Below are 25543 nucleotides of genomic sequence, written 5' to 3' on the forward strand. Positions count from 1 at the left end.
CCTGAGGCACCCTCCTCCTCACAGATCTGTCTGAGACACACCATTATGTTCCCAGGAGTCAGGAGTCAAAATACAACCAGGCCACCAAGTCCAGTAGATAGGGTGTGGTTTTATTTTCCCACCCCTTTCTACTGAAAGGCTTGTGTCTTATTAGAATGTATTTTCTTACAGTTTCTTAGGGTTGCTTCTTCCTTTGGTTAACCTGAAACTACCAAGATTATCTTTTCAATAGTATTGTGAAACCACTGCCTATTATAAATAGTCTTCTTATGATCCATGTCTAATAAGGAAAGTGCCTAATTCTTCAAGAGGATGAAGGTATTATAAAATACAGTACAGACTCTTCTTTCCCTTACTTTGTGAAATTTTAAATAACTAATTTCAACTCCTTAACTTAAAAATTATTTATGTTTGGCCAGCGTTCAAATAGCGGTCACTAAGGTCCCTTTTCCAACTGTTACTATGTTTTCATTTTTCAAATCTACTAATTGTTGTGTGTTTTTTTCCAGTTAACGGCGAGAATAAAAAAGACTCTCTACTCAAATGCTCCTTTGCTGACCTCAGTGATTTTTGCTTAGGTGAGTTGCTTGCTAATATTTTCTTCACCTTTTCCCCCCTCTCTGAAGGTAAGCCGTAATCTTCAAACCTGGAACATTTAAAAAAATATGTATTCGTGTTTGGTCCTTAATGTTTATTGGGTAAATATAATATGAGATTAAATTACTGAGGTATTTTATATACAATTTGACATTCCAAAAATATTTGAAAACTTGTAATGAACAACAATCCTATAACTAAAAAAGAAGAAGAATTTCTGCCATTATTCATCTGGAAATTTCTTGCAACTCTCTTTGAATTAGTACATTTATATCACTATGTCTAGATTTACCAAATTTCAGCATTATCTGTTGTTGGCTTCCTGTTGTGCTAGATGAAGGTTTAGCTCACTTGTATAACCTTTCAATTTTTTATAGTTATATTACCGTTTTAAATTTAAAATTCTCAACTGACTAAATTTGTAACTTTAAATAGTATATTCGCACCTTTGTATCATGTTCTATCACATTTCAACAATATATCTTGATTTTTCACTTGGCATATATATTACAGCTGGGAAAATGATGCTTTCTGCAGATGGAGTTTCACTTCCTTTGCTACAGTTCCAGGTTGGCATCACCTATGTCCTCTTTTGACTATCCCTAGAGTCAAGGTCAATTGATTCCCCTTTCCAACTGTCCATCAAATAGTCAGAGTCATACAACAATATACTTACTTCATTGTTTATACCACAAACTTTTCTTAATTTTATTTTCCTAGATTATCTGATTTTTTTCCTTCTTGAGAAAACAAAAATATCTCTTTTTCTAAACATTTTATCACATTTCACTTTCTTATCTTTATGGCCTTCATCTCTTTCTTCTTCTCTAGGAAGTTCTTGGTTCCACTGACTTTTCGTTGGATTACTGGGTAATTCCAATTTCTAATGTCACAGTTACTCTTTGTTAGGTTTTCATTCTTGTATTTGTTTGTTTTTCCAGAGTATCTCCTTAAGCAACTATCTCTGCAAGTTGATGTAATGTGTGAACTTTCTAAGTTATTGTATATCTGAAATGACTTCATTTTGCTCTTACTATTGATTGGTATTTGCTTGGTTATAAAATTCTAGATTAAAAATCAGTTTTCTTTAATTTGGAGACTAATTCACTGTCATCTAGCATCAGTTGTTGCTGCTGTCTGGTTCATATTCCTTTGCAATTGTTTCTTTTTCTCTCTGTACAATTTTATTATCTTTACTTTTTGTGTTATAAAACTCTACAACCTAATGTTTAAGTGTATGTGTGCACACATCTGTGTTTTAATCCATCCTGCTCTAGAGATTGTATTCCTTTTAGTTTGTCTCCTGCCTCCTTTTCACTTCTCTATAATTTTCCTACAATTTATGCCCTTTTATTTTTTCCTTCCTCTCTTTCTGGAGGTCCAATTAAAAGGAAACATTTTTTGTATCTTGTTGGTTTTACTTTCTGTCTTGGTTCTGGGAGATTCCCTGAATTTTTTTCCCCAGATGTCTTTTCATTTGTGTGTGTGTGTGTGTGTGTGTGTGTCAGGGGGCAAATCATATATGTCATTTAATTTCCAAGGCTTTTTTGATTCTTAGAATGTAACTTTTTCAGAGCATGCTATCTTATTTTATGAATACAGCTCTAATCTCTCTAGTACCATTTGTGATTGTCTTAAGTTTTTCTTTGCTCTTTAAATTTAGTCTCTTTTTCTACTTTTTAAATTAGTCATTCTCTTTAAGGCTGTAGAATTTCCTAAAATTTCTGGTCTTTGATTGCCTATTTGCATTTAAGAATAAAAGAACAGGAAGGCTGACTCAGAGTTCTGGATACATGGAGATGACTTGGAAACTGAGAGACTGCACTTTGAAGTGACTGGCTAAGAAGCCACTACATAGATGACCCACCGAAGTCAGACTGAGAACCTTAGCCTAAAGTGGCAGTTCCCACCTTAACTGTTCTCTCACTTTTGAATTTCTGTTGTCAGACCTTCAGTGCTCTTCACCCTTGGTTCTCACTCCTGTCCTCTGTATATGTTGCCAATTTGAGACCAGACATCTCTAGGATTTGGCAAAAGAGGCTTACTCTCCATGTCTCTGCGCACATTCTAGGCTAAGTTACTCCATCAGTCAACTCTCCCATCAGAATTGTGCCTCCAGAAAAGTGTTGTAGGCTTTTACTTTTTGAAAACGATTTTAATATCATGTTAATGAAGTCTTTGGAGGAAGGAACAGCAAACAAACAAACTTGAGATGTATTCAGCCATTTTAAACTCTGCTGCTTTATAACAAGTTGATAAACTGCTCTTTGATGAGGTATTTTACCTATGGACAAAATGAGGAAACCTGTGTGGTAGAACATGTATTTTAGGGACATTTATTTTTACATCAAAAAATCTATTCCAAGAAAAATAACATCAAAAACCTAAAACATACCTGTTTCCTCACAGCTTTGTTTACAGTAATTATCAACGTTAGAAATGGTTTATTCTAGGAATAGAGGAGTAGTTAAAATAATTGTAAAACATCTACATGGTAGAATATCACAGGGTGTTAATAAATTTGTGGAACATTTAGTGCATGTTGCTAAGTGGAGGAAAAGAGCTTAAATATAAATATAAATCTCTTCTCACTTTAATTATTAATTTAAAATGTATTAGAAAAGAGCTAGCTAATAGTATCTCATGTAGCTATTTTATTCTTCTTGCTGTCTGTTTTTTTCCTTATTTTTCTCTAAACAAAATATACAACTATTATGGAATAAGAATGTCTAAAGCAAAATGTTCACATCAGAATTTTTTGGTAAGTAGGAAAAATGCTGGTATTTCAAGCAAAATAGCACACATTTCTATGCAGTTTTCAAAAGCTGAAACTTGAAACTAGTTGATAGTCACCCAGTATTTGTAGTAATATCGATACTGAAGGGTTCTATCCTGACCCTCCATTAGTAGACTATGTGATTTTTTATTTACCTTTTCTATGACAGTGACAATTTACCTGGCTTCCTTTGGCCTTTCTCTGTCATCATGCCAGGTTTTCTTTAGTTGAGCAAAATTTACATTTAAATCTGTTGCTTGCTGGACTTGCCTCTGATCTAGGCCTTTGAACTGGGGCTTTTCCTAGTCATGAACTGAATACAAATAAAATACAGCCAGGATTTATCAAAAGTGATAACATTGCGCCCTGGCACTTATTTTACAACTTCGGAGTCAGTTTATTTATAACCTGCAGAAATTAAGCTCTGAGCTCTCATCAGGGAGCCCGCCAGTGTCCGGCCCCCTTTGCCTGCATCAGCGGTTCTCAGCCCCGGCTCTGCATTCAAGCCACGCGGGAGCTTTTAAACCTCCCTGGGTCCCAACTCCAGAGAATCGGTTTTAAATGGTTTGGGAAGTACAGTTGGTATCCATACTCTTAACTATCCCCCAGGTAAATATTAAGTGTAGCCAGTTTAAAAATATGTAGCCTAAAACTTCATTCTTGGTTTCTCTCTGGGAACGCCGTTAAGGTACTTTTTTCTGATTGTTTAATGCTGAGCTGTGCTACTCACAACAGCATTCCGAATGGCTGCAAATTCATCATGTTGCTTATAAGACTGTTTTTGTGTGTGTGGCCTAGGAACAGTGCTGGCTTGTTCAGTTTCCTACTTAAAGGGAGACAGCCACAGGCAGGTTCATTTCCTATATAATGTAAAAAAAGAACATTCCATCAGAACAAACACATTCACAGCACTAAGGTCTTCCCTATGGTAATTGGTTCTGAAAGAGGTTACTATGGTTAGTTGTTTTCTGAGAAGAAAACAAAAACCTTGTCCAGAACATTCATTCAGGTGGTGGGGTTTACAGGTCACCTATCCCTAATAATTCTCCCTAATTTGTACTGATTAATGGCCTGACAGTCACTCTAGTCATGCAAACCTGTCTGTTCAGTTCCATGCTTCTTGTTTATGACAGCTCATCACAAATATTAAAATTTTATTTAAACGCTTAATATAATTATATCCCCTATCTCCATATTTTCTCCTCATTGCTCTATTATATCTCAATTATTTGACACACTTGACTTGTATTTATATCTCTCCAGACATTGTACTTTAGACTCAATACTTGAGCATTTCCCAGCATCATTCTATCATTTATTCAATTTAGAGAAACATTACAGCTCCTTATGGGTTTAAAACATGTACTCATAGGTGTTTGCCTTTATAATGAAGGTGAGAATGAAGCTCTAGCTGACTCTAGTATCACTAAGTATTCTAGGAATCCATCCGGATGTAGCATCTGGCTGGGAAATACTATTTTAGAGTCATATCTATAATGTATATTTTTAAGTCATCTTTAAGAAGAGGTCAAGCAAAATGACATCAAGTATAATAGGAGTGTAATTTAATAAAACATGAGTGTTTTAGGAATACACGGTCTCTTTCAAATTCAACAAAGTTACATTCTCTAATTTTTCATTTAGAGTTGAGACTACCAGGTTCTATCATGGGTTGGTTAATGCATGGGGATTTCCACATATCAACAGACTCTGATATAATTTTTGGAACCTGACTGATCCATCTAATTAATGGCTTTTCTTTTTTTACAGTGAACTACTTTGAACTGCCCCATGAGAATATTCATGCTGTGGCAGAGTGAACTGCATGTGGTCACTGAGGATTGATATTTCTCATTGTTCAAAATTAGAGCTATAGAGGAAGGAATATTCACAGTTTATTGGTCCAGAGCTGGAAATTTCCACTTAGATTGTCCACCAGGATTTGTATTATAATATGAATGAAATGCTATTTTCCCAGCCAGGCATTGGCCAAATCTCCATTCTAGTACCTACTAGCTGTGTAACTGTGGCATATTATTGACCTTTCTGGGCATCAGTAATTTTCATTTGAAAATTGAAATTATCCATAGTTTGCAAGGCTATTGAATTAAATAAAGAGGCGTAGCTTAATCACAGCTCCTAGCACATCATCATAGAGGTTTAACAAATATCTGTTCATTGCTTTATGTAGTAACTAAGCTTGTCTTTCAACAGCAAATTCTGCTGAGCTTAGAGATATCTTCACTAGCCAGCTGTCCCTATTATTACCAAAATGTGATTCTTATGGCAGAGAGGAACATCAATAATTTACTGAACCCCTACTGCACAACTCTCTACTTGCATTATCTCAATTCCCATAACAATCTTTTTGATCAGGTACTATAATCAGTCTTTTTTTACAAATGAGAAACCTGATTCTTTAAGAGATGAAATAATTTGCCAAATGCCATATAGCTAACCAATGGAGAACTGAGATTCCACCTCAGGAAGTCTTAGTCCCTTGCCTTCTCTCTTAATCACAATAGGAACAAAGGACTCTATGGTGAAAAGTGGTTAGTGATGTCCATACAACACTAGCTCTACAAGATGTAATACATATCAGGATGGCAGCAGCCAAAAGACAGAATGGGGGTAACATTTCATGGTAAATATATTTTGGAGATAAATGATTAAAGAAAGCTAATCAGGTTGATAGGTTTAGAATTTTTTTTTTTTTTTAATATATCTTTATTTCAAAGATAATATATCTTTATTTATTTCAAAGAGAGGAAGGGAGAGAGCAAGAGAGATAGAAACATCAATGATGAGAGAGTCATTGATCGGCTGCCTCCTGCACTCCCCTGACCAGGGACCAAGCCCGCCACCCGGGCATGTGCCCTGACTGGGAATCGAATCCCTATCACCTGGATCCCAGGTCGATGCTCAACTGCTGAGCCACGCCCGGCCGGGCTAGGTTTAGAATTTTTGTTGTTTTTTTCATTCTTTGGTTTTCTTTTCTCATTCCTTTAATTATACTTTTCATAGAGTAGCTCACAAAGCCAGGGCACCATTTTACCCCATGCCCCCAGCCACACAGACACACAGACACACACAGACACACACACACGCAATCATTCTGGAAAGTGCTGATCCATGTGACAATAAATTTGAAATCCTGATGAGACAATAATCTTGTCCATCAATCTTAGAAGCCCTGCTACTATTACCACCCTTTTTTCTTGTTAGTATGCAGGCCAGAGAAATCTGTATTAACAGGTAACCAGTGCTTGATTCTTCCCATACCCATGGTGCTGTAAAATCAAGTAACTCAAGTAACTGAAATGAAATAAATAGGGCTCATTAAGATTAACATAATTAGAGTCCAACCAACCAAAATATACATCTGTGTAATCTTGTGAAATCAACTTTTTGCTAATGTTATGAAACAGAACTCCCTAGGGAAGTGGTTTATATTAGATAGTTAAGGCATCTGTTTGCTTTCTATAAGTGCAATAGTGTAGCTTGGTGGAGTACTCATTGGTTTTACTTCTTAAAACAGTTATGGTCAAATGAGTACATGGTGATTTTGCTTTTCTGTAATATTAGATAATTTCCACCAATTTTCATGATTTTTTTCCAACAGTGTTTCTTATTAATATGGTATAAAAAAGAACTTTCAACTAATGTTGCCAGTCTATTTAAGATCATAGAAATAAGGGAATTGCACAGAAAGAGCATATTGTTCCCAGTTGTGACAGCCTTACAGTCACTGTAAATCTTTTCAATTGTGTATTAAACACATTAAATAAGTTATCTGGGTTTAATTCTGGAATTATATTCAGAACCTGACATTGTGCACCACTTTCTGCTACAAGAGCTACACCCACCGCTACACTGCGGTCCAGTCTGCCACCATCTCTTGGTAGACTAGTGCAATAACTCCTAATTGGTCTCTGCTCCAACTCTTGCCTCCTGATAGCAGTTACAGGAAACTCCAATAAAAGAAAAATTAAATCTCATCATTTCTCTACTCAAATCCCTCCACATTTCCCATTACATTTAAAATGCACTCTCTCTACTGTGGCTTCCGAGGCCTTATAAGATATCTGGGCCTGGTCTCTCTAAGCCATCCCTGATTTCCTTTTACTTACAGTGCTGCAGCCAACCCAAATTTCTTTTGTCCCTTGTTCATAATAAGCTTTCTCTTATCCTAGGGCCCTACACTGATAGAAGGAGGAATCACACAAGCTTCACTTTGTGTCTCCTAACCTTGATTTATTTTTATTTGTAGTACTTAAGTATTACCTGCAATTATGTGGATTACTTTTCTCCCTCTTTCTGTTTCCAAAGGACGTAGACTTTGTCAATCTTGTTGATACCTGTAGCCCAGAATCAAGAAGAGTACCTGCTCAGAGAATATTTTAGGATCAGTGAAAGGACAGATGAATGGATGAAAGACAAAGAGGATATTGACCACTCACATCTTTGGAGAGTCCACTGTAGAATTCACTCATTACCTTGAGATCCATGATGTCATTCATCACTGAGATGTTTTTTACTTGCTTGGAATCAGTACTTTGTTATTTTTCTCACTGACTACCTAATCTAATTATGTCGTTTTTTAAATTGTGTTGAAAAACGTTTTTGTAGAGCATGTAAAGACCCAGTAATCATCACTGTTTTTAATGAGTAGGGGAATGGTTTTTTAGCATTGCTGTTATGCACAGTCCTCCCTGACACTCAAAGTCATTTAGATGTTTCCTCTTTTCTATTATCATAGCACTTTGGATATGACTGTTTACACTCAGTTTGCTGGGTGGTGATTATTGCTGTTTGTATCTGTCTTACTCATATTGCCTAGCAGATACAATCTACTCAGTGATGGATAATAGTGATTGGGTGAATGTGTGGGAGAAGGGAGGTAGATAGATTAAACACTGACACAGTGGAAAGCAGTTTCTCTGCAGGATTTGTTTAATGGTGGGGTCACCAAGTACCACTCCTCCCTATAACTGGCCAGTGTCAGGACTTTAGAACAATGATAGTGTTATGGAGAACATAGAACCTACAAACAATAAGCCTGGACCTTCATTATCACCATGTTTTAACCACTGAGTAAAAACCACATATAGACCATTACAGGAAATTTTGGTAGAATAATAATTTTAAACACCATGGAATTTATTAGCAGTCAGAACATACAATTTCAGGTACTATCTCTATTACTAACTACTCACCATCTGTGCCTCAGTTTGCTGACTTGTGATATTAACATTATGGTTCGGTTCCTTTTCATAATGTAAATAGAGGTTGAGCTGAATTGAATTAAGAGCTTGTGTTAGAGGCAAGTAAGAGAATATATATGTTGAAGGTGATATATAAATTACAAAGTATGATAAAACTCTTAGGCCATTATGACTATTATTTTAATCTTCAGCCTCCACTACTCTGGCAGCCATGACATGCGTTATCATTAGCAACGGGAAGGTTGCAGAAGTGCAAGAAAGTGAAGTCAACTAATAAAATTACTCATGCATAGTTAACATTGTCCAAAAGTCACTTCATCCATTTCCAGATGCTCCAGCAGTTATAATATAATCTAACAGAGTAACAACATAAAAATGGCAGTGTAATAAAGAAGAATGATTGAGCTGGAGTACTCTGGCTATTAAAATTGCACTTCCAGAGATGGCTCTGAGGTTTATGTTGCAAACATAATGGCCGGCTATACTGATTCGTCCACTCAAGCTTTAAGCTGAGTTTACAAAGAAAATCTAGAAGACCTAATGGATTTCCAATCAACTCAATAAAAGTTTTAGCATAAATCATATTATTGATGAGTGTAAAAGAGATTTATAATTAAATTCTAAGTTGTTTGTTGGCATACTCAAGGTAATTGCATTGTGTCCTATCCACTTAGGCTTTACAATGGAAGATAGGGCTTTTTTGATAGCCCCAATTTACATAACTTGTTTTGTAGATTCCTAAATACTCAAATAGTGAATTTAAGGAAAGGCCAAAGAAAAGGAATATATATTTCTTCAGTACCTGGTGTTTTCAAGTCACATATATTATCCTACTTACTCCTTGGAATTGGAGGATTTTATTATTTCAAATTTTCAACTTAAGAAAATACAAATGACCCACTGCCATTAAGTTAATAAGTGACATAACCAGGGTTTTAACTTGGGTTTGCTGAAACCAATATTAGTTCTAATTCTACTACATCAGGCTCCTTACTTCAACATATTAAATGATTTTCTTAAGCTTTGAGACTCTTTTTTTTTTTAAATATAACATCTTTCTTGAGAAAATAATTCACATACCATACAATTTACCCATGCAGAGTGTACACCTCAGTAGGTTTTAGTATGTTCAAAGAGATTTGCACCCATCCCTATAATTAATTTTAGAACATTTCATCACCTCAAAAAGAAACCCCATACCTATTTGCAGCCACCTGTTATTGCCCCAATTCCACAAGCCATAGGCAACCACTAATTTACTTTCTGTCTCTAGGTTATTCTGGAGTTCATGTAAATGGAATCATACAATATTTAGTCTTTTGTGACTGATTTTTTTTTCACTTAGTATAGTGTTTCCAGGGTTCATCCAGCTTTTAGCATTATTCAGTACTTGATTCCTTTTTATTGCTGAGTAGCTTTCCATACATTGTATGGACAAACTGTACTTAATTCATCAGTTGATGGACATTTGGATGTTTTCACTTTTTTGGTTATTATGAATAATGCTGCTATAAGCAATTGTGTACAAATTTACTTGTGTGTGTTAACTTACAGTTTTATTTCTCTTGAGTATATACCCAGAAGTAGAATGTGGGGTCATATGGTAGCTCTGTGTTAAAACTCCTGAAAATCTTCCAGACCTTTTCCACAGCAGCTGCACCATTTTTCATTCCCACTGGCAGTATAGCCATCCTAGTGGGTGTGAAGGTGTCTCATTGTGGCTTTAATAGGGATTTCCCTGATAGCTAATGGTGTTGAGCATCTTTTCAAGTGTTTGTTGGCCACTTGTGTATCTTCTGTGGAGAAATGTCTATTCAGATCCTTTGTCCATCTCTAACCTGGGTTGTCTATTTATTAGTGAGTTGTAAGATCACACACATACACACACACACACACGCACGCACACACACACACACACACACACATATACCTTATCAGAGATAAGATTTGTAAACATTTTCCCCGTTCTGTGGATGGTCTTTACACTTTCTGAATGGTGCCCTTTGAAGCACAGAGCTCTTAATTTTGATGAAATCCAATTTGTCTCTTCCTTTTTAAGGGGCTATGTCTTTTTTTTTTTTAATATATCTTTATTAATTTCAGAGAGAGGAAAGGAGAGGGAGAGAGAGAGACAGAAACATCAATGATGAGAGAGTCATTGATCGAGCCCGCAACCCAGGCATGTGCCCTGACCAGGAATCGAACCCTGATCACCTGGATCCTAGGTCGATGCTCAACCGCTGAGCCACGCCCGGCAGGGCTAAGGGGATATGTCTTCCTTGCTACTGAGAACAGCAACAGTTTCATTTCTCATAAACAAATTATCCTGTTGTCTACTCCAGCAGAAAGTTGTTAAATGTTTTTGTTTTTTGTCTATATTTCTTAATAATTGCATTCCCTGGATTTTTAGACACTATCAATTCCAAGAAACATTGATGTGAGAGAGACCCATCAATTGGTTGCTTCCTGCACACACCCCAACCAGGGATCGAACCTGCACCCCAGGTCTATGTGCCTTTGACTGGGAATCAAACCCATGAACCTTTAGTGTACAGACTGATGCTCTAACCACTGAGCAACACCGGCCAGGGCATCAAACAAACAGTTTTTAATTAAGCAAATAAATGCTTAGGAATCTTGAATTCTTACAAATATCTCTACCTTCAAGTTCAGAAGAGGAGATGTCCAATAAAATTTGCAAAATTCTAATTTTATTTTCAAAAAGCTTAAGTACATTAAGTATCAGAGTTGCATTTAATTCTTATGAAAGTTACTTTAGTGTCAGTATTCATCCACTAACAGGCAAGGTCTCATGTTGGTAAATTTTTTTGGCTTACTTGTTGGATGGGTGGGTCATAAGAAAATTATACTTGTCTGAGCCTTGGAAAAACTTGGAAAAAAGAAAAATTAATATGTGTAAAGAGAGAGAAAAGGAAAAAGGATAAGAGTAGATTTAGTTGTCGTTTGTCTCCTTTTAGCCCTAGGAGAAGATAAGGATGACTTGGAGGGGTCAGAGCACGCCAGCTATGACCGATCCCGGCTAATCAAAGATTCTGTTCCCAAAGAGAATTCTGAATCCAAGAAGAGATTGCCTAAGGTAATGTCAATTAAACTATCAGTACCCATTTAAAGACTGTAACTTATAGAACCTTTCAATTTTCTCAATAGTAATCTGTATTGTGTTGGGGAGTGTAAGAGGGCACACAGTTTAATACACGTCTATGGACTCAAAGTTGAAAAGTAATGTGTAGACACCACATTTATTTTTATTATCCAACAGAATTTTTAGAAACAATCTGAAATGTAAAATTATGCAGTAATCCTTTATTTAGGGGGTTATTCCATCACTTTTAGTGTTTTTTTGAAAGGCGGTATGGTTTAGTGAATAAATGAATTTTAGTATCAAATAAACCAAGATTTGAATTTCATTTCCACTGTTTACTAATTGTGTTAACTTGAGCAGGTTAAACTCACTTAGCCTTGGTTATGTGTAAGCTGCTATGTACAAACCTCGGTGCTATAGGACAGAGAAAGATGGCAGACACAGGCAGGTTTTGCTGTCCAGGTGCTGGGATGCAGTTCAGAATGCATGCGTGTAAGTGGAGGAAGCCAAGAGCTCTGGAAATTAGAGATGACACTACATGTGGGGTAAGTCAAGATTTAGCTAGCCTGAAGCTTTATAATAGAAACCATATTTAAATATCTCAGAGGCATTGTGGTAGATAGAAAACTGATCATAATACCCTGAGATAGACCAAAAAAAAAAAAAAAAATCAGTAACATGAAGCTGAAAACCATCAAACAGCTGAATGAACAAGCGGCAACTGGAAAAACACTAGAAAAAAATCAGTTGGAGAAAATTCAGAAAGAGAAAGCCCTTCTCCAAGAGCAGGAAGATTTGGAATTGGATATTTGAAGATTCACAGAAAGAAAATTGATGACTAGAAATCAGCACAAACATATTTTCTGTTGAGTTCATTGGTGTATATGAATATCTATGTGCTCACACCTAATATTCATCTGTAATTTAACCATTTATCCAAGATTCCACATCTGTGTGAAATTATTTAATAATACCTATTAAATTGATTTTTGCATCCTGCATACTACATCGTGTCAATGTATGATATCAAAAAGGACATGAATTTTCTAGTTATGCTTGAAAGACAGATTGAAAGATAAATGTCATTGTTTTTTAGATGAGGACAGTATTCATCATATAAATAAAGACAACTTAAATTTATAAAGAAAAATTGGCCACAGTTCTTTTTTTTCTGTATCCAGTCTATTTTCAATGAGACTTTTCAGGTCCTCCCATCAAAAGGTGGAAAACTCTTGGCCTGGCCCTGGGTCTTGTTTTGGCCAATAGACTGCTACAGAAGTGAAAATGTGCCAGCGCTGAACTTTATACTCTAAAGATCTTGCACTACCATTCTTTCTGTTGGGACTCGGCCTCTACCAGGTGAACAAGTCAGAGCTGGTCTGCCAGAAGATGAGACTATGTGGTCCAGAACCTAGTGAGCTCAGTTGCCCAACTGAGCCAGAGATATGAGAAATTCAGTGGCAGAGACCAGGAAACACAGACTCATGAAAAAGTCCAGCTGAAACCAGAAGAACTAACTACCAGGCTTGGCCCAATCTACCCACAGAATCATGAGCTAAATAAAATGTGGTTTTGTGTGGTTGTTTCTTAGCAATAGCTAATGGAGACACCCATAACGTTAAAAGGTAGCCTGTTGGCTGGTATCAATGACTGCTAATAAAAAGTGATATTTTTATCAGTTACTGGGAATATTTGCAAAATTGTCCCTGAGTTTTTCACATCATGCTCATTCTATCCACTTAACCTAAATCGTGTGGTAACTAGGCGACCTATCTAAAACTTTCTGAAAATTACCTTTTTTTAAAATGCTGCTTACAAGAGTGCTTTCTTTGTGATAACATTAAATTAGGGCAAAATTCCAAGGTTACTTTCAATTGAACTATATTTGTATAGTTAGCAGCAATCACAAACACCCAATAAAAGTAGTGAACTAATTTTTTAAAAGCAAGTTCATTTCATTTCAACATTTTTGCAAAAATGTTCCATCACAGTTGTGTGGATAAGAAATCCAGGAAGCAGATCTGTAATGTAAGAAAAGCGACAATTTTATAAATTCATAGACTGGAGTACCTGAGCTGTCTGCAAGCAAAGTTCTTGAGTAGAGAAGGATTTTTTTTAAATAGTTTGGGTAAGTATCACCTTTCTCTGTCATGTTAACATAGAGAGCACTGTGAATAACACTTGAAGATAAGGTCCTGTAGCCAACTGGATGATCTTCAGAAGCAAAATCCTCCTCTGTCAAAGAGCCAATCCTCATATACCAGCTGAGGCCTCTAGATGCGAACAATGTATAAGGAATGTCTACAGTTAATCTGGGTTAGAAAGAATAAACTTGTGAAGCAGAATCCATGATTTCTGTTGTAGCCATTAGTGAAGAGTTTACTGCTGCAACTATCTCTTGGGATGCCAACAATGACTACAGATGTTGCTAGTAATGAGTGTAGGAGTATGAATCTATATTCCAAATGACAGTGGTGCATCCTGTTACAGAATGTTGGATATCAAATTAGACAGAAAAGGGGTTATGGACCAGGAAAACCTTGGCATGAATATTTTAGCAGTTCATTAAATTTAAATCACAAGGCCATTCAGTTTGACTATCAACTGGCATTGGCAGATGGTGTTCATCTTTAACTCAATTGATAATAGGAATAACTTTCTGTTAAGAGTGGACACACTGATCATTGGGCGGAGAAGGTGAGAGGGAGATGGCCTCTGTGGTCTTTTATACTGTACCTTTCATGTGTGCATTGGCTACTATTTCACTTGCCTTCGTGGCTCTTTGCCTCTAAATCATATATAGGGATTAATATTCTGAACTTGCATATTTTTCCCAGCAATTGGGGGATAATGATGACAAACTACAAGTTAAAGGACCGAACTTGACCTTATATGACTGCTTTAACTGACAAAATTATACATCAAATTAAATGTTGGTTATTTGCACTTATTGTGGTAGTTATTTTCTAAGGAAAATGTTAATACTTCACTAACTTTAGGACTTGAAATCACATTTCTTATGTCTAATAATAGCATTATGGGAAATGATACCCTAATATTTAATTTTCATATAAAATATGGACATAGAGCAAATCATCTTGGTTTATTCATCTCTCTGGCCAGTGTTTTAAGTTTATCTTCTTGCCTAGTATTGAGAAAACTCCTTTTCCAACAGCCCAAAGGATACCTGGTCTTTCTGCAGAGTCTTTGATACTGAGGAGGGTATTATCCTCCCTGTGATCATTGGAGGCATCTCCCTCCTTTATGCCATTTAAATGCTTACTTTAACCCTCAGAAGCCCATCCTAGAAATTGGTGAGAATATGTTCTACACTAGCTGACTGCTAGTGCATATTTTCCAGAAAATTTAGTATAAGATTTTCCAGAATTCTTCCACATTATCTGTGGATTGCTTAAATCCAAAAGTGTGTGTTATGATAGAGGTAACTCAGTAAAGAAATATCAATCCTTCAAAAAATGTGCAGATGTTCTCAGAAGAACTAGTCGATTATTCAGAGGGAATTAAAATATTTTTAGATACCTCCCTCACATCTTACACCAAAAAGAATTGAAGGGCTAAATAGTTAATAAATTCTAAATTAATATATAAAAATAAAATATGCATATTTTTAAGTCACATAATTTAAAAAATCACCCTTCTAAATGGCTTCTGTAAACCAGCAATAAAATTAATCATGGAAAGCTTGATAGATTTGACTATTTAGATACTAATCAGTATTAAAATTACAATAAAATTTAAAAGTAAGATATAAGCTTTTACACATGGTAATAAGCTGACATACTGGGATATACATGTATATAAGGATGGCTAATTTTCCTAATCTGCAAAGATGTCATAATTACAGAACTAATAAGAGCAAGAGAAAAAATTATTGAAAAACAATATAATTTTATTATGTCAAATGATTAGCAGTACTGATAACTGCAGAAATAAAAAGGTAAGCAATGTTCTTTTAAACCAAATTAGAAAACATTTTAAAACAAGATAAAACCCAGAATTGAAATATAAACTTTCAATTTTATTTCTTGCTGGTAGGTGTGTATATTGACCCAAATTTTCTGGAATACAATTTGACAACAAGCATTAAAAGCCTTAAAATAATCTTGCTCTTTGACCCACTCTAGGAATTTATCCAGAGAATGTAATTAAATGTTAACCCAAATAATTATGTTTAAGGATGTTTCTCACACTGTAATTTGTGAGGAATGGAAGGGAATAAAGCACTTAAATGTTCAAGAATAAAAGATGAAATTAAAAATAGAAATGCCTTCAAACAAGACAGTTGAAAGATACTCTCTTCCCCCAGTGTGGTTATATAAGGTGGTTACAAAAAACAATATATGAAGTTTCATACCAATTATATAAAAATGTCTAGCTCTTTTTCATTGAGAAAATGCTTAGAATTATGTACAGCACATTTTTATAGTGTTTATAACTGGATGGCAAAATTCAAATGGCATAAAGTTTATTTCACATTACTTCATATTTACTTCAGTTATTCTTAATTTTAAGCCACAAGTATTATATTATCTTTTCTATTTTTACATTTTACATGGATAGTAAATGACTGAGCTAAGATTTAAAATAAGATGGTTCTGTTTCCCAAGCATGTTTGTCTACTTTGCTACACTGGCTAGACAAGAGCAGTTCAGGACTTTACCTGTTTAGCCTGGTAACCGTCATAGGTAGCATTTCAGTTAGTCCCCCTAATATGCATTGATCACTTACAAACCAAAAGCTGTTTAAAGGTCTTTGTATCCCACATCTCATGTAATTCTCATAGTAACTTAATGAAAGTAGATAAGTAATAGTCTCATTTTACCAGTGGAGAAAATAAGGTTAAAGAGGTAAGTTTCTAGCCCAGTTTCTGAGCCAGGCAGGAACAGAGCTGCATTGTAGCATGTATGTCTCTTTGACTCCAGAACCCTGTGCTTCTCTGACTCCAGTTCAGCAGTTAACTGTGAGAAATACACACACATGTATTAATCATACCTTTCTAAGCCCTAAAACATTGCTCTGCAGTAGGCAGCTCTTCATTCTAATAATTGTGTGGCTAACTCACAACATCCCAGTAGTGGGTTTACCTGTTTGTAATTCACTCTTGTATTAACAAATAAGAATAGACAGGAGGTCTGTTATAAACTTAATATTAAACCTCAGCAAAAATAGGGAAAAGGTGTATATTGTTTGGGATTACATAACAATCAGTGTACTAAATATTGTCAGCTGCATCTGCTACACAGTATGGTAACTCCCCTTGTCAATCAGAAAAAATAAAAATAAAAACAGCCTACGTACCTCTTCCACAAAAGTTCCCACAGCTGCCAACAGCTGCGTCTAGGGCATATAACAGGATATCCAGGCTCGGAGATATTTTAATTATTGGAGTAGATTGGCACAAGGGATGGATCTGCAGGGACAGATCTTTAGTTCCCTCAAAAACTATACAGGAAAAAGTGTGTCTGTTTATTTAGGGAGTCTTATTTCATAACAAATACAGAAAACAAACAAGATGCCATACATGTTTTCTCTCTCCTGAAACTAATATCTTGGTAATTAGACACACAGCAGGATCCCCCAATCACCAACTTATGGGTTTTCCCCATGAGTGCTTAAGAGCTCATTTGGGAAATGTATCTCCTAAGCATCCCTGGGAAACTTTAGCTCTAAAATGAGAGCTGCAGTAACTTGTCTGCAGAAATTTTACATGTTTACAGGATGTGAAAGTAAATTCAATATATTATTAGGGTGTGAGCATACCAATTAAATTGTACAGATAATTGTTCTACTTGATGTGTAGACATTTGATCAATGATAGATTCATAGTCAACTAATTTTCTAACTGTTTAGACATGAAGGCAGCTAGAGAAGTCAGATCAAAACTAATGTCATTTGAAGACATTAAAAGTCAAAGCTACCTCATTACTCTCCCACCTCCCGGATATGGAGGTAACCAGGTTATCAGGCCCTTCAGGTTATGTGTATATCAGAAGGACCACAGAACTGAGAGTTGGACCATTAATCATGATAAGATTAAATAGTTAAACAGCTAGCATTTATTAAGGACCTTTCAGGGATTCTGTTGAAGACCTATATTCTTTTGACCTCACAACAACTCTAAAAACATATTATCTATTTTCACCCCCATTTCATAGGTGAGGAAATGGAGGCTTATAATGGAAAAGTGGCCTCCCTGTTATCATACAGTTGGGTAAGTGGTAGCAGGAGTTATACAGAAGCCACCACAGAGTTAAGTACTGTGCTGTGCTGTATATAGGTGCACAAAGGGCCATAGAAGCTACAAACCAGGTATATCAAGTGGTTAGAGAACATGTTTGCATGACTGCGGATTGATCATGTACAGTAGGGACTATGCATATTGTGCTTTCCTTGATGTTTTCTGCTCAAGAGAAAATATAATAAGATTAAGACTCCTGTGCTCAGATCCTGATAAACTGTAAAGTGCCCCTTCCCGCTCCTTGTCGCTCTTCCCCTGCCTATGTCCTTCCATTCACCTTGGCAGGCAGACATCTTACTCTTACCACATGAGTCCATCAAAGTATGAGTATTTTGAGCAGCTATCACTAATCTCAACGGAAAACAATGTCAACAAAAATCAGCCTTTTATTTATTAAATAATTTCTGATGCCTGTGGAATTAAAAAGATTTTTTTGTTGTTGCTGTTGAGGTCTTTGCAAGTTACAAATTAAGATTCCAGATGAGGGTCCCTGTCATGGGCACGATATGGTTTTACTCATCCCTTGATGCCACAGGCAATTTAAACACAGGGATCACAGTCATCTACCATTTGTTGTTTAAAAGTTTCAGACTGTTGCATGAAAAACTTTTCTATTTTGTAAGCTTACTGGAAAATCGTTGTTTAAGTCCATCGATGAGCTCAAGGCCATATCCAGTAAGTGCCTTTTCGGTGCCTATTTCAAGTTGTCCTTTGGAGGCTTTCTTGACAGAAATCAGTGTAATCCTCCATTGCATCTCATCAAGTGAATGTTAACCAAGAGGGGTCGGGCAGGGGCAAAAGATTCAGTTTCATTTATTGATTGATTTTTTTCATATTACAGTCACTTCATTATATTCAGCCCAGAGCCAATATAATGCAGTGTCAGGTTTGACAGACGCAGGACTTTTCAGAAATTACAAAGGTTTCTATTGTACCTTTCTATACTGAACAAGAAAATGAGGCAATTTCCATGAAAAGCTGAAAATTACCTAGGAATTCCTAGTGTACCCCACTCAGCTATCATAAAGCATTATGTGGCTCACCAATAAAAAAAGTCTCGTTTGCCAGGCCTCTGTTATTCAGACTGAAAGATACCTCCTACCTTTTATGCCAACCTGCGCAGCTCATTCAAATAACATAGAAAGTGCAATAAATTATTAAAAATTGACAATAAAATTATCAAAATGTCACTGACATTATAGGGCTAAATGTCACTTAGGTGAATCATAGGTAGACACTATTAACCAATGACACATGAAGGCAGCTCCCTCCGGCACCCCATAACCAACCTTCTTAAAATAAAGTAATAAACAATAGAGATATTCTTCTAAAGAGCTGAGTTGTCTTTTTTTAAAAAATCACTATTCAGACTCAGGCATTTAAAGAGTTGTCTAAAAACCCTCCAGTCACAAGCTTTGTGCGGCATTCAGTATATAACCCTGTAGCTAACGGAAAAAGCAGGCGTGGAGAGAACTTTCTGTTGTGGGGCTGAACAGTGCTTGGAAGGAGATTGTCGTTGGAGACTGTTTCCAGCAATGAAGGATTCCAAAGGCAGCTGAGCCCAGAATTTTGCTGTGGTATGTTTAAAAGTACATCAGTCTGGGAATTCTGTATTATGTTTCTGTTTTCTTAAAAATAGGTAGAGAAGCCAATTAAGAATAATTGAGATTGATTTCAGAATCGGTGATGAGAGAGTATCTGTTATTTCAAAATTTTAGAAATTTATTTTTAAGAATATGAAATACATGATCTATATTGTTATATCTTAAGCATCAGTTTGTCTTGCATGTGAAACAAATGCGGCCTCTTAAGTTTGGGCTATTTTTAAATTCACTTGAATGTTAGTTTCATTGAAATAGTTATTCACAAATTCTACTCTAAAATTAGTTCTTGATTCAAATATATATGAAGTAGAATTGCTTATAAAAGTACTTAGTTTTAAATGTTTTTAAGAAATTATTCTTATGCAGGATGTTTTAGTCAAAGTAGAAAATAAGAAAAAAATCTGAACTTGAAGCATATCCCATACCATTATGGAATTAACTGTAACTTAAGCTAGGGAACAAAAGATTCTCAACCTGGCTTCTTTATTTTCTCATGGTGTTAAAGGTAATAAGGAAATTAATTTTTTCCCATTCTGAAAGCTTTATTTTTTTTAAAGTGTCAACTGCTTCCCTTTAGAAATGAAAGGTTCAGTTTCTAAATATGCATCCAAGGTTCTATCACTTAGAATGGATAATTATTGGTATGGAAATGTGTTCTTTTCTTTAAGAAAGATTAGTATTTAAAAGATTCCTTGCATAGTTCTTAAAATATAAAAATCAGTGAGTAGGAAAGATATACTCAAATTTATTCTCTGTAAATTACTTCCACTAAGAGGATATGTAAAGTTCACATATTTTTAAAAAATGTTTATTTCAGTGAGAACCCAATAGAAAGCCACGGTCTGTGCTCCCCATAGACTGTTCTATGAAAGGCTCGACTGGTTTTCATTAGGTGAACCAGAAACCCTGTGCTTTAGAGTAAATAAAAATGGATGGAGAGACATTAATATGTTTAAGATGCAGCACTTGTACAATGCTTGTTGCATTATAGAAATTCAGCAGCATTGTTTCTTTAGTTCTCACTTAACTTTCTGGAAGCCTGATTCTGCCCGTGGGTGCCCGCTTTGTTAGGCGGTCTTCCCAGTCACACTCGACCCAGTGGGATCAGGCAACTCAGGTGTTCTGCATCCAGTCTGAGCTCTTATCTTCAACGGTGAATTTTCCATCTTTGCTGTAACCCCATTGATAGTGCTGCCCAGTGAACTAGCTCTTTCCATAGGATACTCCACATGTGGAAAGCAAACGATTCCCCTTAAAGAAAACAACTAAAAGCACTATTCGCCTCAAAGGCAAAGTGCCTGATAAATCATCCAGAGGCATTCAGTGTTTGAACCATCTTGAGAGAAGTAGGAAACAGTGTTTTCATAGTTCTACCCGATTTTAACTGAATTAATACTCAACCATTGGTATGAAAGCAGCTTTACATTTGAGGACTCTTTTCAGGGAAGACTTTGTGCTGCATAATTGTATTTAATGTTCATAAGAAATGTGCATGTTTTATAATCTTAAAAGCAAGCAGATAAACAGAACTATCACTAATTGTTAGATTTAAATATTTTAAAAAATATTTTGAACAACTTTTTTAGTCAATAAAATAGTAGATTACTTTCAGTGATATTTAAGGTTCAAATCTCACATTCTAAGAAATTTTGGCTGTGGCAGTTTTTAAACAAAGTATATATATGGTTCCATTTCTAAATAGATACTTTACAACAGTTGTTGTCAAACTGGGACTATCAGAATCACTGTAGGGCTTATTTCACTTAGCATAATACTCTCCAGGTCCATCCATGCTGTTGTAAAAGGTAAAATTTCCTTCTTTTTTATGGTCAAGTAGTATTCCATTGTGCAAATGTACTACAAAAGCTGTGGTACATTTACACAATGGAATTTGCATTTCTAACAAATTCTCCGATGATGTGATGATTGATGCTTCTGGTGCTGGTACCCCATGAGAACCGTTGCCTTAAAACTCCCCTTAATATCTCCAGTGTACTTCGGATTTTGAGAGACTTACCATGTGACCAAACCTATACTCAGTCTCAATATTTATTGATGAATAAATTAGGCAACATCTCTATTCTTGCTAAGCTTGTAGTCCAGCAGATGAGGCATAAAATAAATAAGTAAACCCACACATAAATATCTGTTTACCAGTTGTCATTAAGTGGGTCATTAAGTAGCCAAGAGGAGCTACTCAGGGTGATCAGGGAAGCAGCCTCTGAAAGATGAGAAGTCAGCCGAGGGACAAGTGGGAGAAGGAGGCATTCTAGGCATGGAGTTTGCCCTATGAGGGCCCTGGGCTGGAAGGAGCTTGGCGTATTTGAGAAACTGATATGTGGCCCGTGTGGCAGGAACACAGAGGCTGACCACCAGGATGGCCCAGAGGAGAGGAGAGAGCGAGGTAAGCAAGCACAGTGTGGCAGAGGGACTGTGCTGGGGGGCTTGTGTTTAAGAGGAGCTCTGTACATGAGGGTGCAGAAACAGTGGTGGAATCGGAATGACTGTACAGCAGTTTAGCTGAAAAATAACAGTGGGTTAGCCAGAAGTGGTTGCCGTTGAGTTGGATACATCAGTTCCCAACGTCACAGTGTGGAAACCACTTGGCTAACTAACCAAAGAGGTAGCAGTTATTTAAAAATCACAGTGGGGTTGATTATAATGATGTGGGAATATGTCAGGGAAAAAAGCAAGGAGATAGCCCCACTATAATTTCACCTGTGTATGTGTGTGTGTGAGAGAGAGATGCCAATTATAATAGTGGTATTATAGGTGATTTTTATTCCCTTTTACATGCAATTAAAAAATGTACATTATTATAAAATTCCTAAATTGAAATATTCATTAAAAAGAAAAAACTGACTCTGAGAAGATAATCATAATGGGGATGTCATTCACCTGTGAGTATGTGTGTGTGAATGTGTGAGTGTGTGTGTGTGTGTGTGTGAGTGTGAGTGTGTGTGTGAGTGTGTGAGTGTGTGTGTGAGTGAGTGTGAGTGTGTGCGCTCACACGCAGCTGCATATTCATTTCAGGGACTACAAAGGCTAGGAGGTGCCTGACGAATAAAATATAGCTCCTGCCCCTCCCCGACCTGCAGCCCGTTGAGCTGGATGGGAAGCGGGCAGGGGAGCAGTGGGCCTCGGACGTCCACGGTAACCTTCGTGCTGTCGGGCGCCTTCCAGGCGCCAGCCGCCGCCCAGCCTGCCCTAATCCGCCTTGAGCGCGCGCCCTCTCCCTGCAGTGCCGCCTCTGCTTAGGGGTGCTCAGACTCCCCTCCTTTCATTCACTTTTTCCAGAAATCAAATCACATACCACTTTTTAATGACCATTTTTAGAGCAGTTTTAGGATTACAGTTAAATTGAGAAGGAGGTACAGAGATTTTCCGTATACCCCTCCTGCCCTGCACATGCACAACCTCCCCTGTTATCAGCATCACTTACCAGAGTGGTACTTTTTTAATACCAGTGATGAGTCGACCAAAATCCCTAGTTTATCTTAGGTTTCACTGTCGGTATTGTACATTCTGTGGGTTTGAATAAATGTATAGTGACATACCATCATTATAGTGTCATACGGGGAATTTCACGGTCTTAAAAATCCTTTATGCTCTGCCTGTTTATTGCTTGACCCCCTGCTGCCACCCCCTTTCAGCAACCACTGATCTTTTTATTAGTGTTCTTACTCTCTCATATAGGAAGATGTCAAGGAAGTGAAAAAAGAAAGTAGATAGAAAGCACAATTATAATTTTGTGTGTGTGTGAGAGAAAGACTTTTCCAGAGTGTCATATAGTTGGAATCATACAGTATGTAGCCTTTCAAATCGGCTTCTTTCACTTAGTAATATGCATTTAAGGTGCCTCCATGTCTTTACATGGCTTAACACTCATTTATTTTTAGTGCTGAATAATATTCCACTGTTTGGATGTACCACAGTTTATGCATTCATATACTGAAGGATATTTTGATTGATCCAAAGTTTTGTCAGTTATGAGTAAAGCTCCTGTCAACATCCATGTGTAGGTTTTCATGGGGACATGGCTTTTTGATTCCTTTGGGTAAACACCAAGGATCGTGATTGTTAGATCATATGGTACGAATATGTTTAGTTTTTAAGAGACTCCCAGACTGTCTTACAGAGTAGCTGTACCATTTTTTTTAATTTGCACCAGCAATGTGTGAGAGCTCCACATCCTCACCAGCATTGGGTGGTGTGAATGGTCCAGATTTTGGCCACTCTAATAGATGTGTAGTGGTATCCTATTGTTGTTTTAATTTATATTTCTCTGATGACATAGGGTGGGCCATCTTTTCATATCTTTATTTTTAATATGTATGTCTTCTTTGGTGAAGTGTCTATTAAGGCCTTAGACCGCATCTTTAATCAAGTTGTTTGGTATTTTTTTTTTATTTCTCAGTGTTAAGAGTTCTTTATATATGTTGAATAACAGTCCTTTAGCAGATGTGTGTTTTGCAAATATTTTCCCCAGTTTGTGGTTAGTTTCTAATTCTCTTGATATTGTTCACAGAGTAAGATTTTAAGGAAGTCCAGATCATGACTTATTTCTTTCATGGCCCATGTCTTTGGTGTTGTATCTTAAAAGGTATTACCATACCCAAGGTCATCTAGGTTTCCTCCTGTTATTTTATAGGAGTTTTGTAGTTTTGCATTTTACATATAAGTCTGTGATCCATTTTGTATTATTTTTTGTGAAATGTAAAGCCTAGACTCATTTTTTGCATTTGGATGTCCAATTCTATCACCATTTGTTGAAGAGAACATATCACTTCCAAATGAAGACTTCTCTCTCTCTGGACAGTCGGTATACCTTTGTTCTCAAAATACCTGCACTCACTCCTCCGATGGTATAAATCACACCAAACTGTAATTTACTTGTCCTCCTATCTTTCTGACTAAATTACTCTCTCTTAAAAGATGAAGGCCATGGATTATTTTTCTTTGTAATTACATTAGTGCCCTGCACAAAACCTTACTCATAAGAGGGACTCACAGTGAACTTGTGAAATGAATAAACATGCAAGAGAAAATTAGGAAAACATTACAACTTTAGTTATGTGTGTGACCTTAAAGAGTTAAGGTAATGAAGCTTGTGTTTAAAGGAATAAAAATTTAGAGTAACTTTATTTCTAGGAATTTGTATTAATAAAATAATCAGAGAGGTTAACAGAGATATATAAACAAAGGTATCAATTACATTATGAATCATAGCAAAGAATAATTTAGCAAAACAAACCTAAATATCCTTCAGTAGAAGGTAAATAAAAAGAATGGTGTTCAGCTATTTCACAGTGCAATAGGACAGAGCTAACCTGCACCACTAATCCTCTTGTGGGCTGATAGCACAACAATAAATAAAATATGGGAATATAAAGTTGTGGTATTTTCCGCCCTGGTTCTGGGATACCCTGACCCAGCAGATCTCTTCCACTTGAGCTGCTGAGACCATCAGGCCTCAGACACCCTCCCCAAAAAGCAAGTAAAAGTTTTGGGAACCCCAGTGTTATGGATCCTTGATCTCATATGTATTTCTTGCACTTAAACAAGATGAAAATAACTCATCACCCTCCCTTGGAACAGCTTCTGTTTTCTGCCTAACTGAAGTGAAATTAGAGAAAACTTTATGGGCTTTTCCTGTTGTTTTACCCAAATATCACTTTCTTTGGGGTTCAGGTGGAACTGACCATCTTTACGTACCTAAGATAGCCAATAGAATTCTCCATCTGTAATGACAGATTACAGTTTTGGACAAGGTGTCTAAGCTGAATTCCTCTCTGGGGTGTTCTCCCAGAACTATGGGGAAAGATGCCCCCTCCATCTTTCCCCATAGAAAGGCAAACAGAAAAGCAAACAAACAAAAACAGAATTAAGAGAGAGAGTAGAGATCTGATAGTAGAGATAATGAGAATCCTGACAGCTGCATTTGAATAATCTCCAAAACCTGCTGTTCTAGAAGCTATC

At 36.4% G+C, this 25543-nt stretch overlaps 1 protein-coding gene across 4 annotated transcripts in view; it reads left to right on the plus strand.

Moving 5' to 3' along the window:
• Positions 1 to 25543, plus strand: part of ANO3 (anoctamin 3) — a gene marked incomplete at its 5' end in the record, with an annotated part of 218119 nt that overhangs the window by 93619 nt on the left and 98957 nt on the right. For 2 of the 4 annotated variants that reach the window (XM_081154128.1, XM_081154125.1), the window contains 2 exons: positions 510 to 578; positions 11577 to 11695. In XM_081154128.1, coding sequence (XP_081010254.1) covers positions 510 to 578; positions 11577 to 11695 — 188 coding nt within the window. Of the gene's footprint in view, positions 1 to 509; positions 579 to 11576; positions 11696 to 19367; positions 19538 to 25543 lie in introns of those variants that run through there. The other 2 variants (XM_081154127.1, XM_081154126.1) reach the window with 2 other exon arrangements.

This window comes from Miniopterus schreibersii (genome assembly GCF_964146895.1).
Source record: "Miniopterus schreibersii genome assembly, chromosome: 12".
Lineage (NCBI taxonomy): Eukaryota > Metazoa > Chordata > Mammalia > Chiroptera > Miniopteridae > Miniopterus > Miniopterus schreibersii.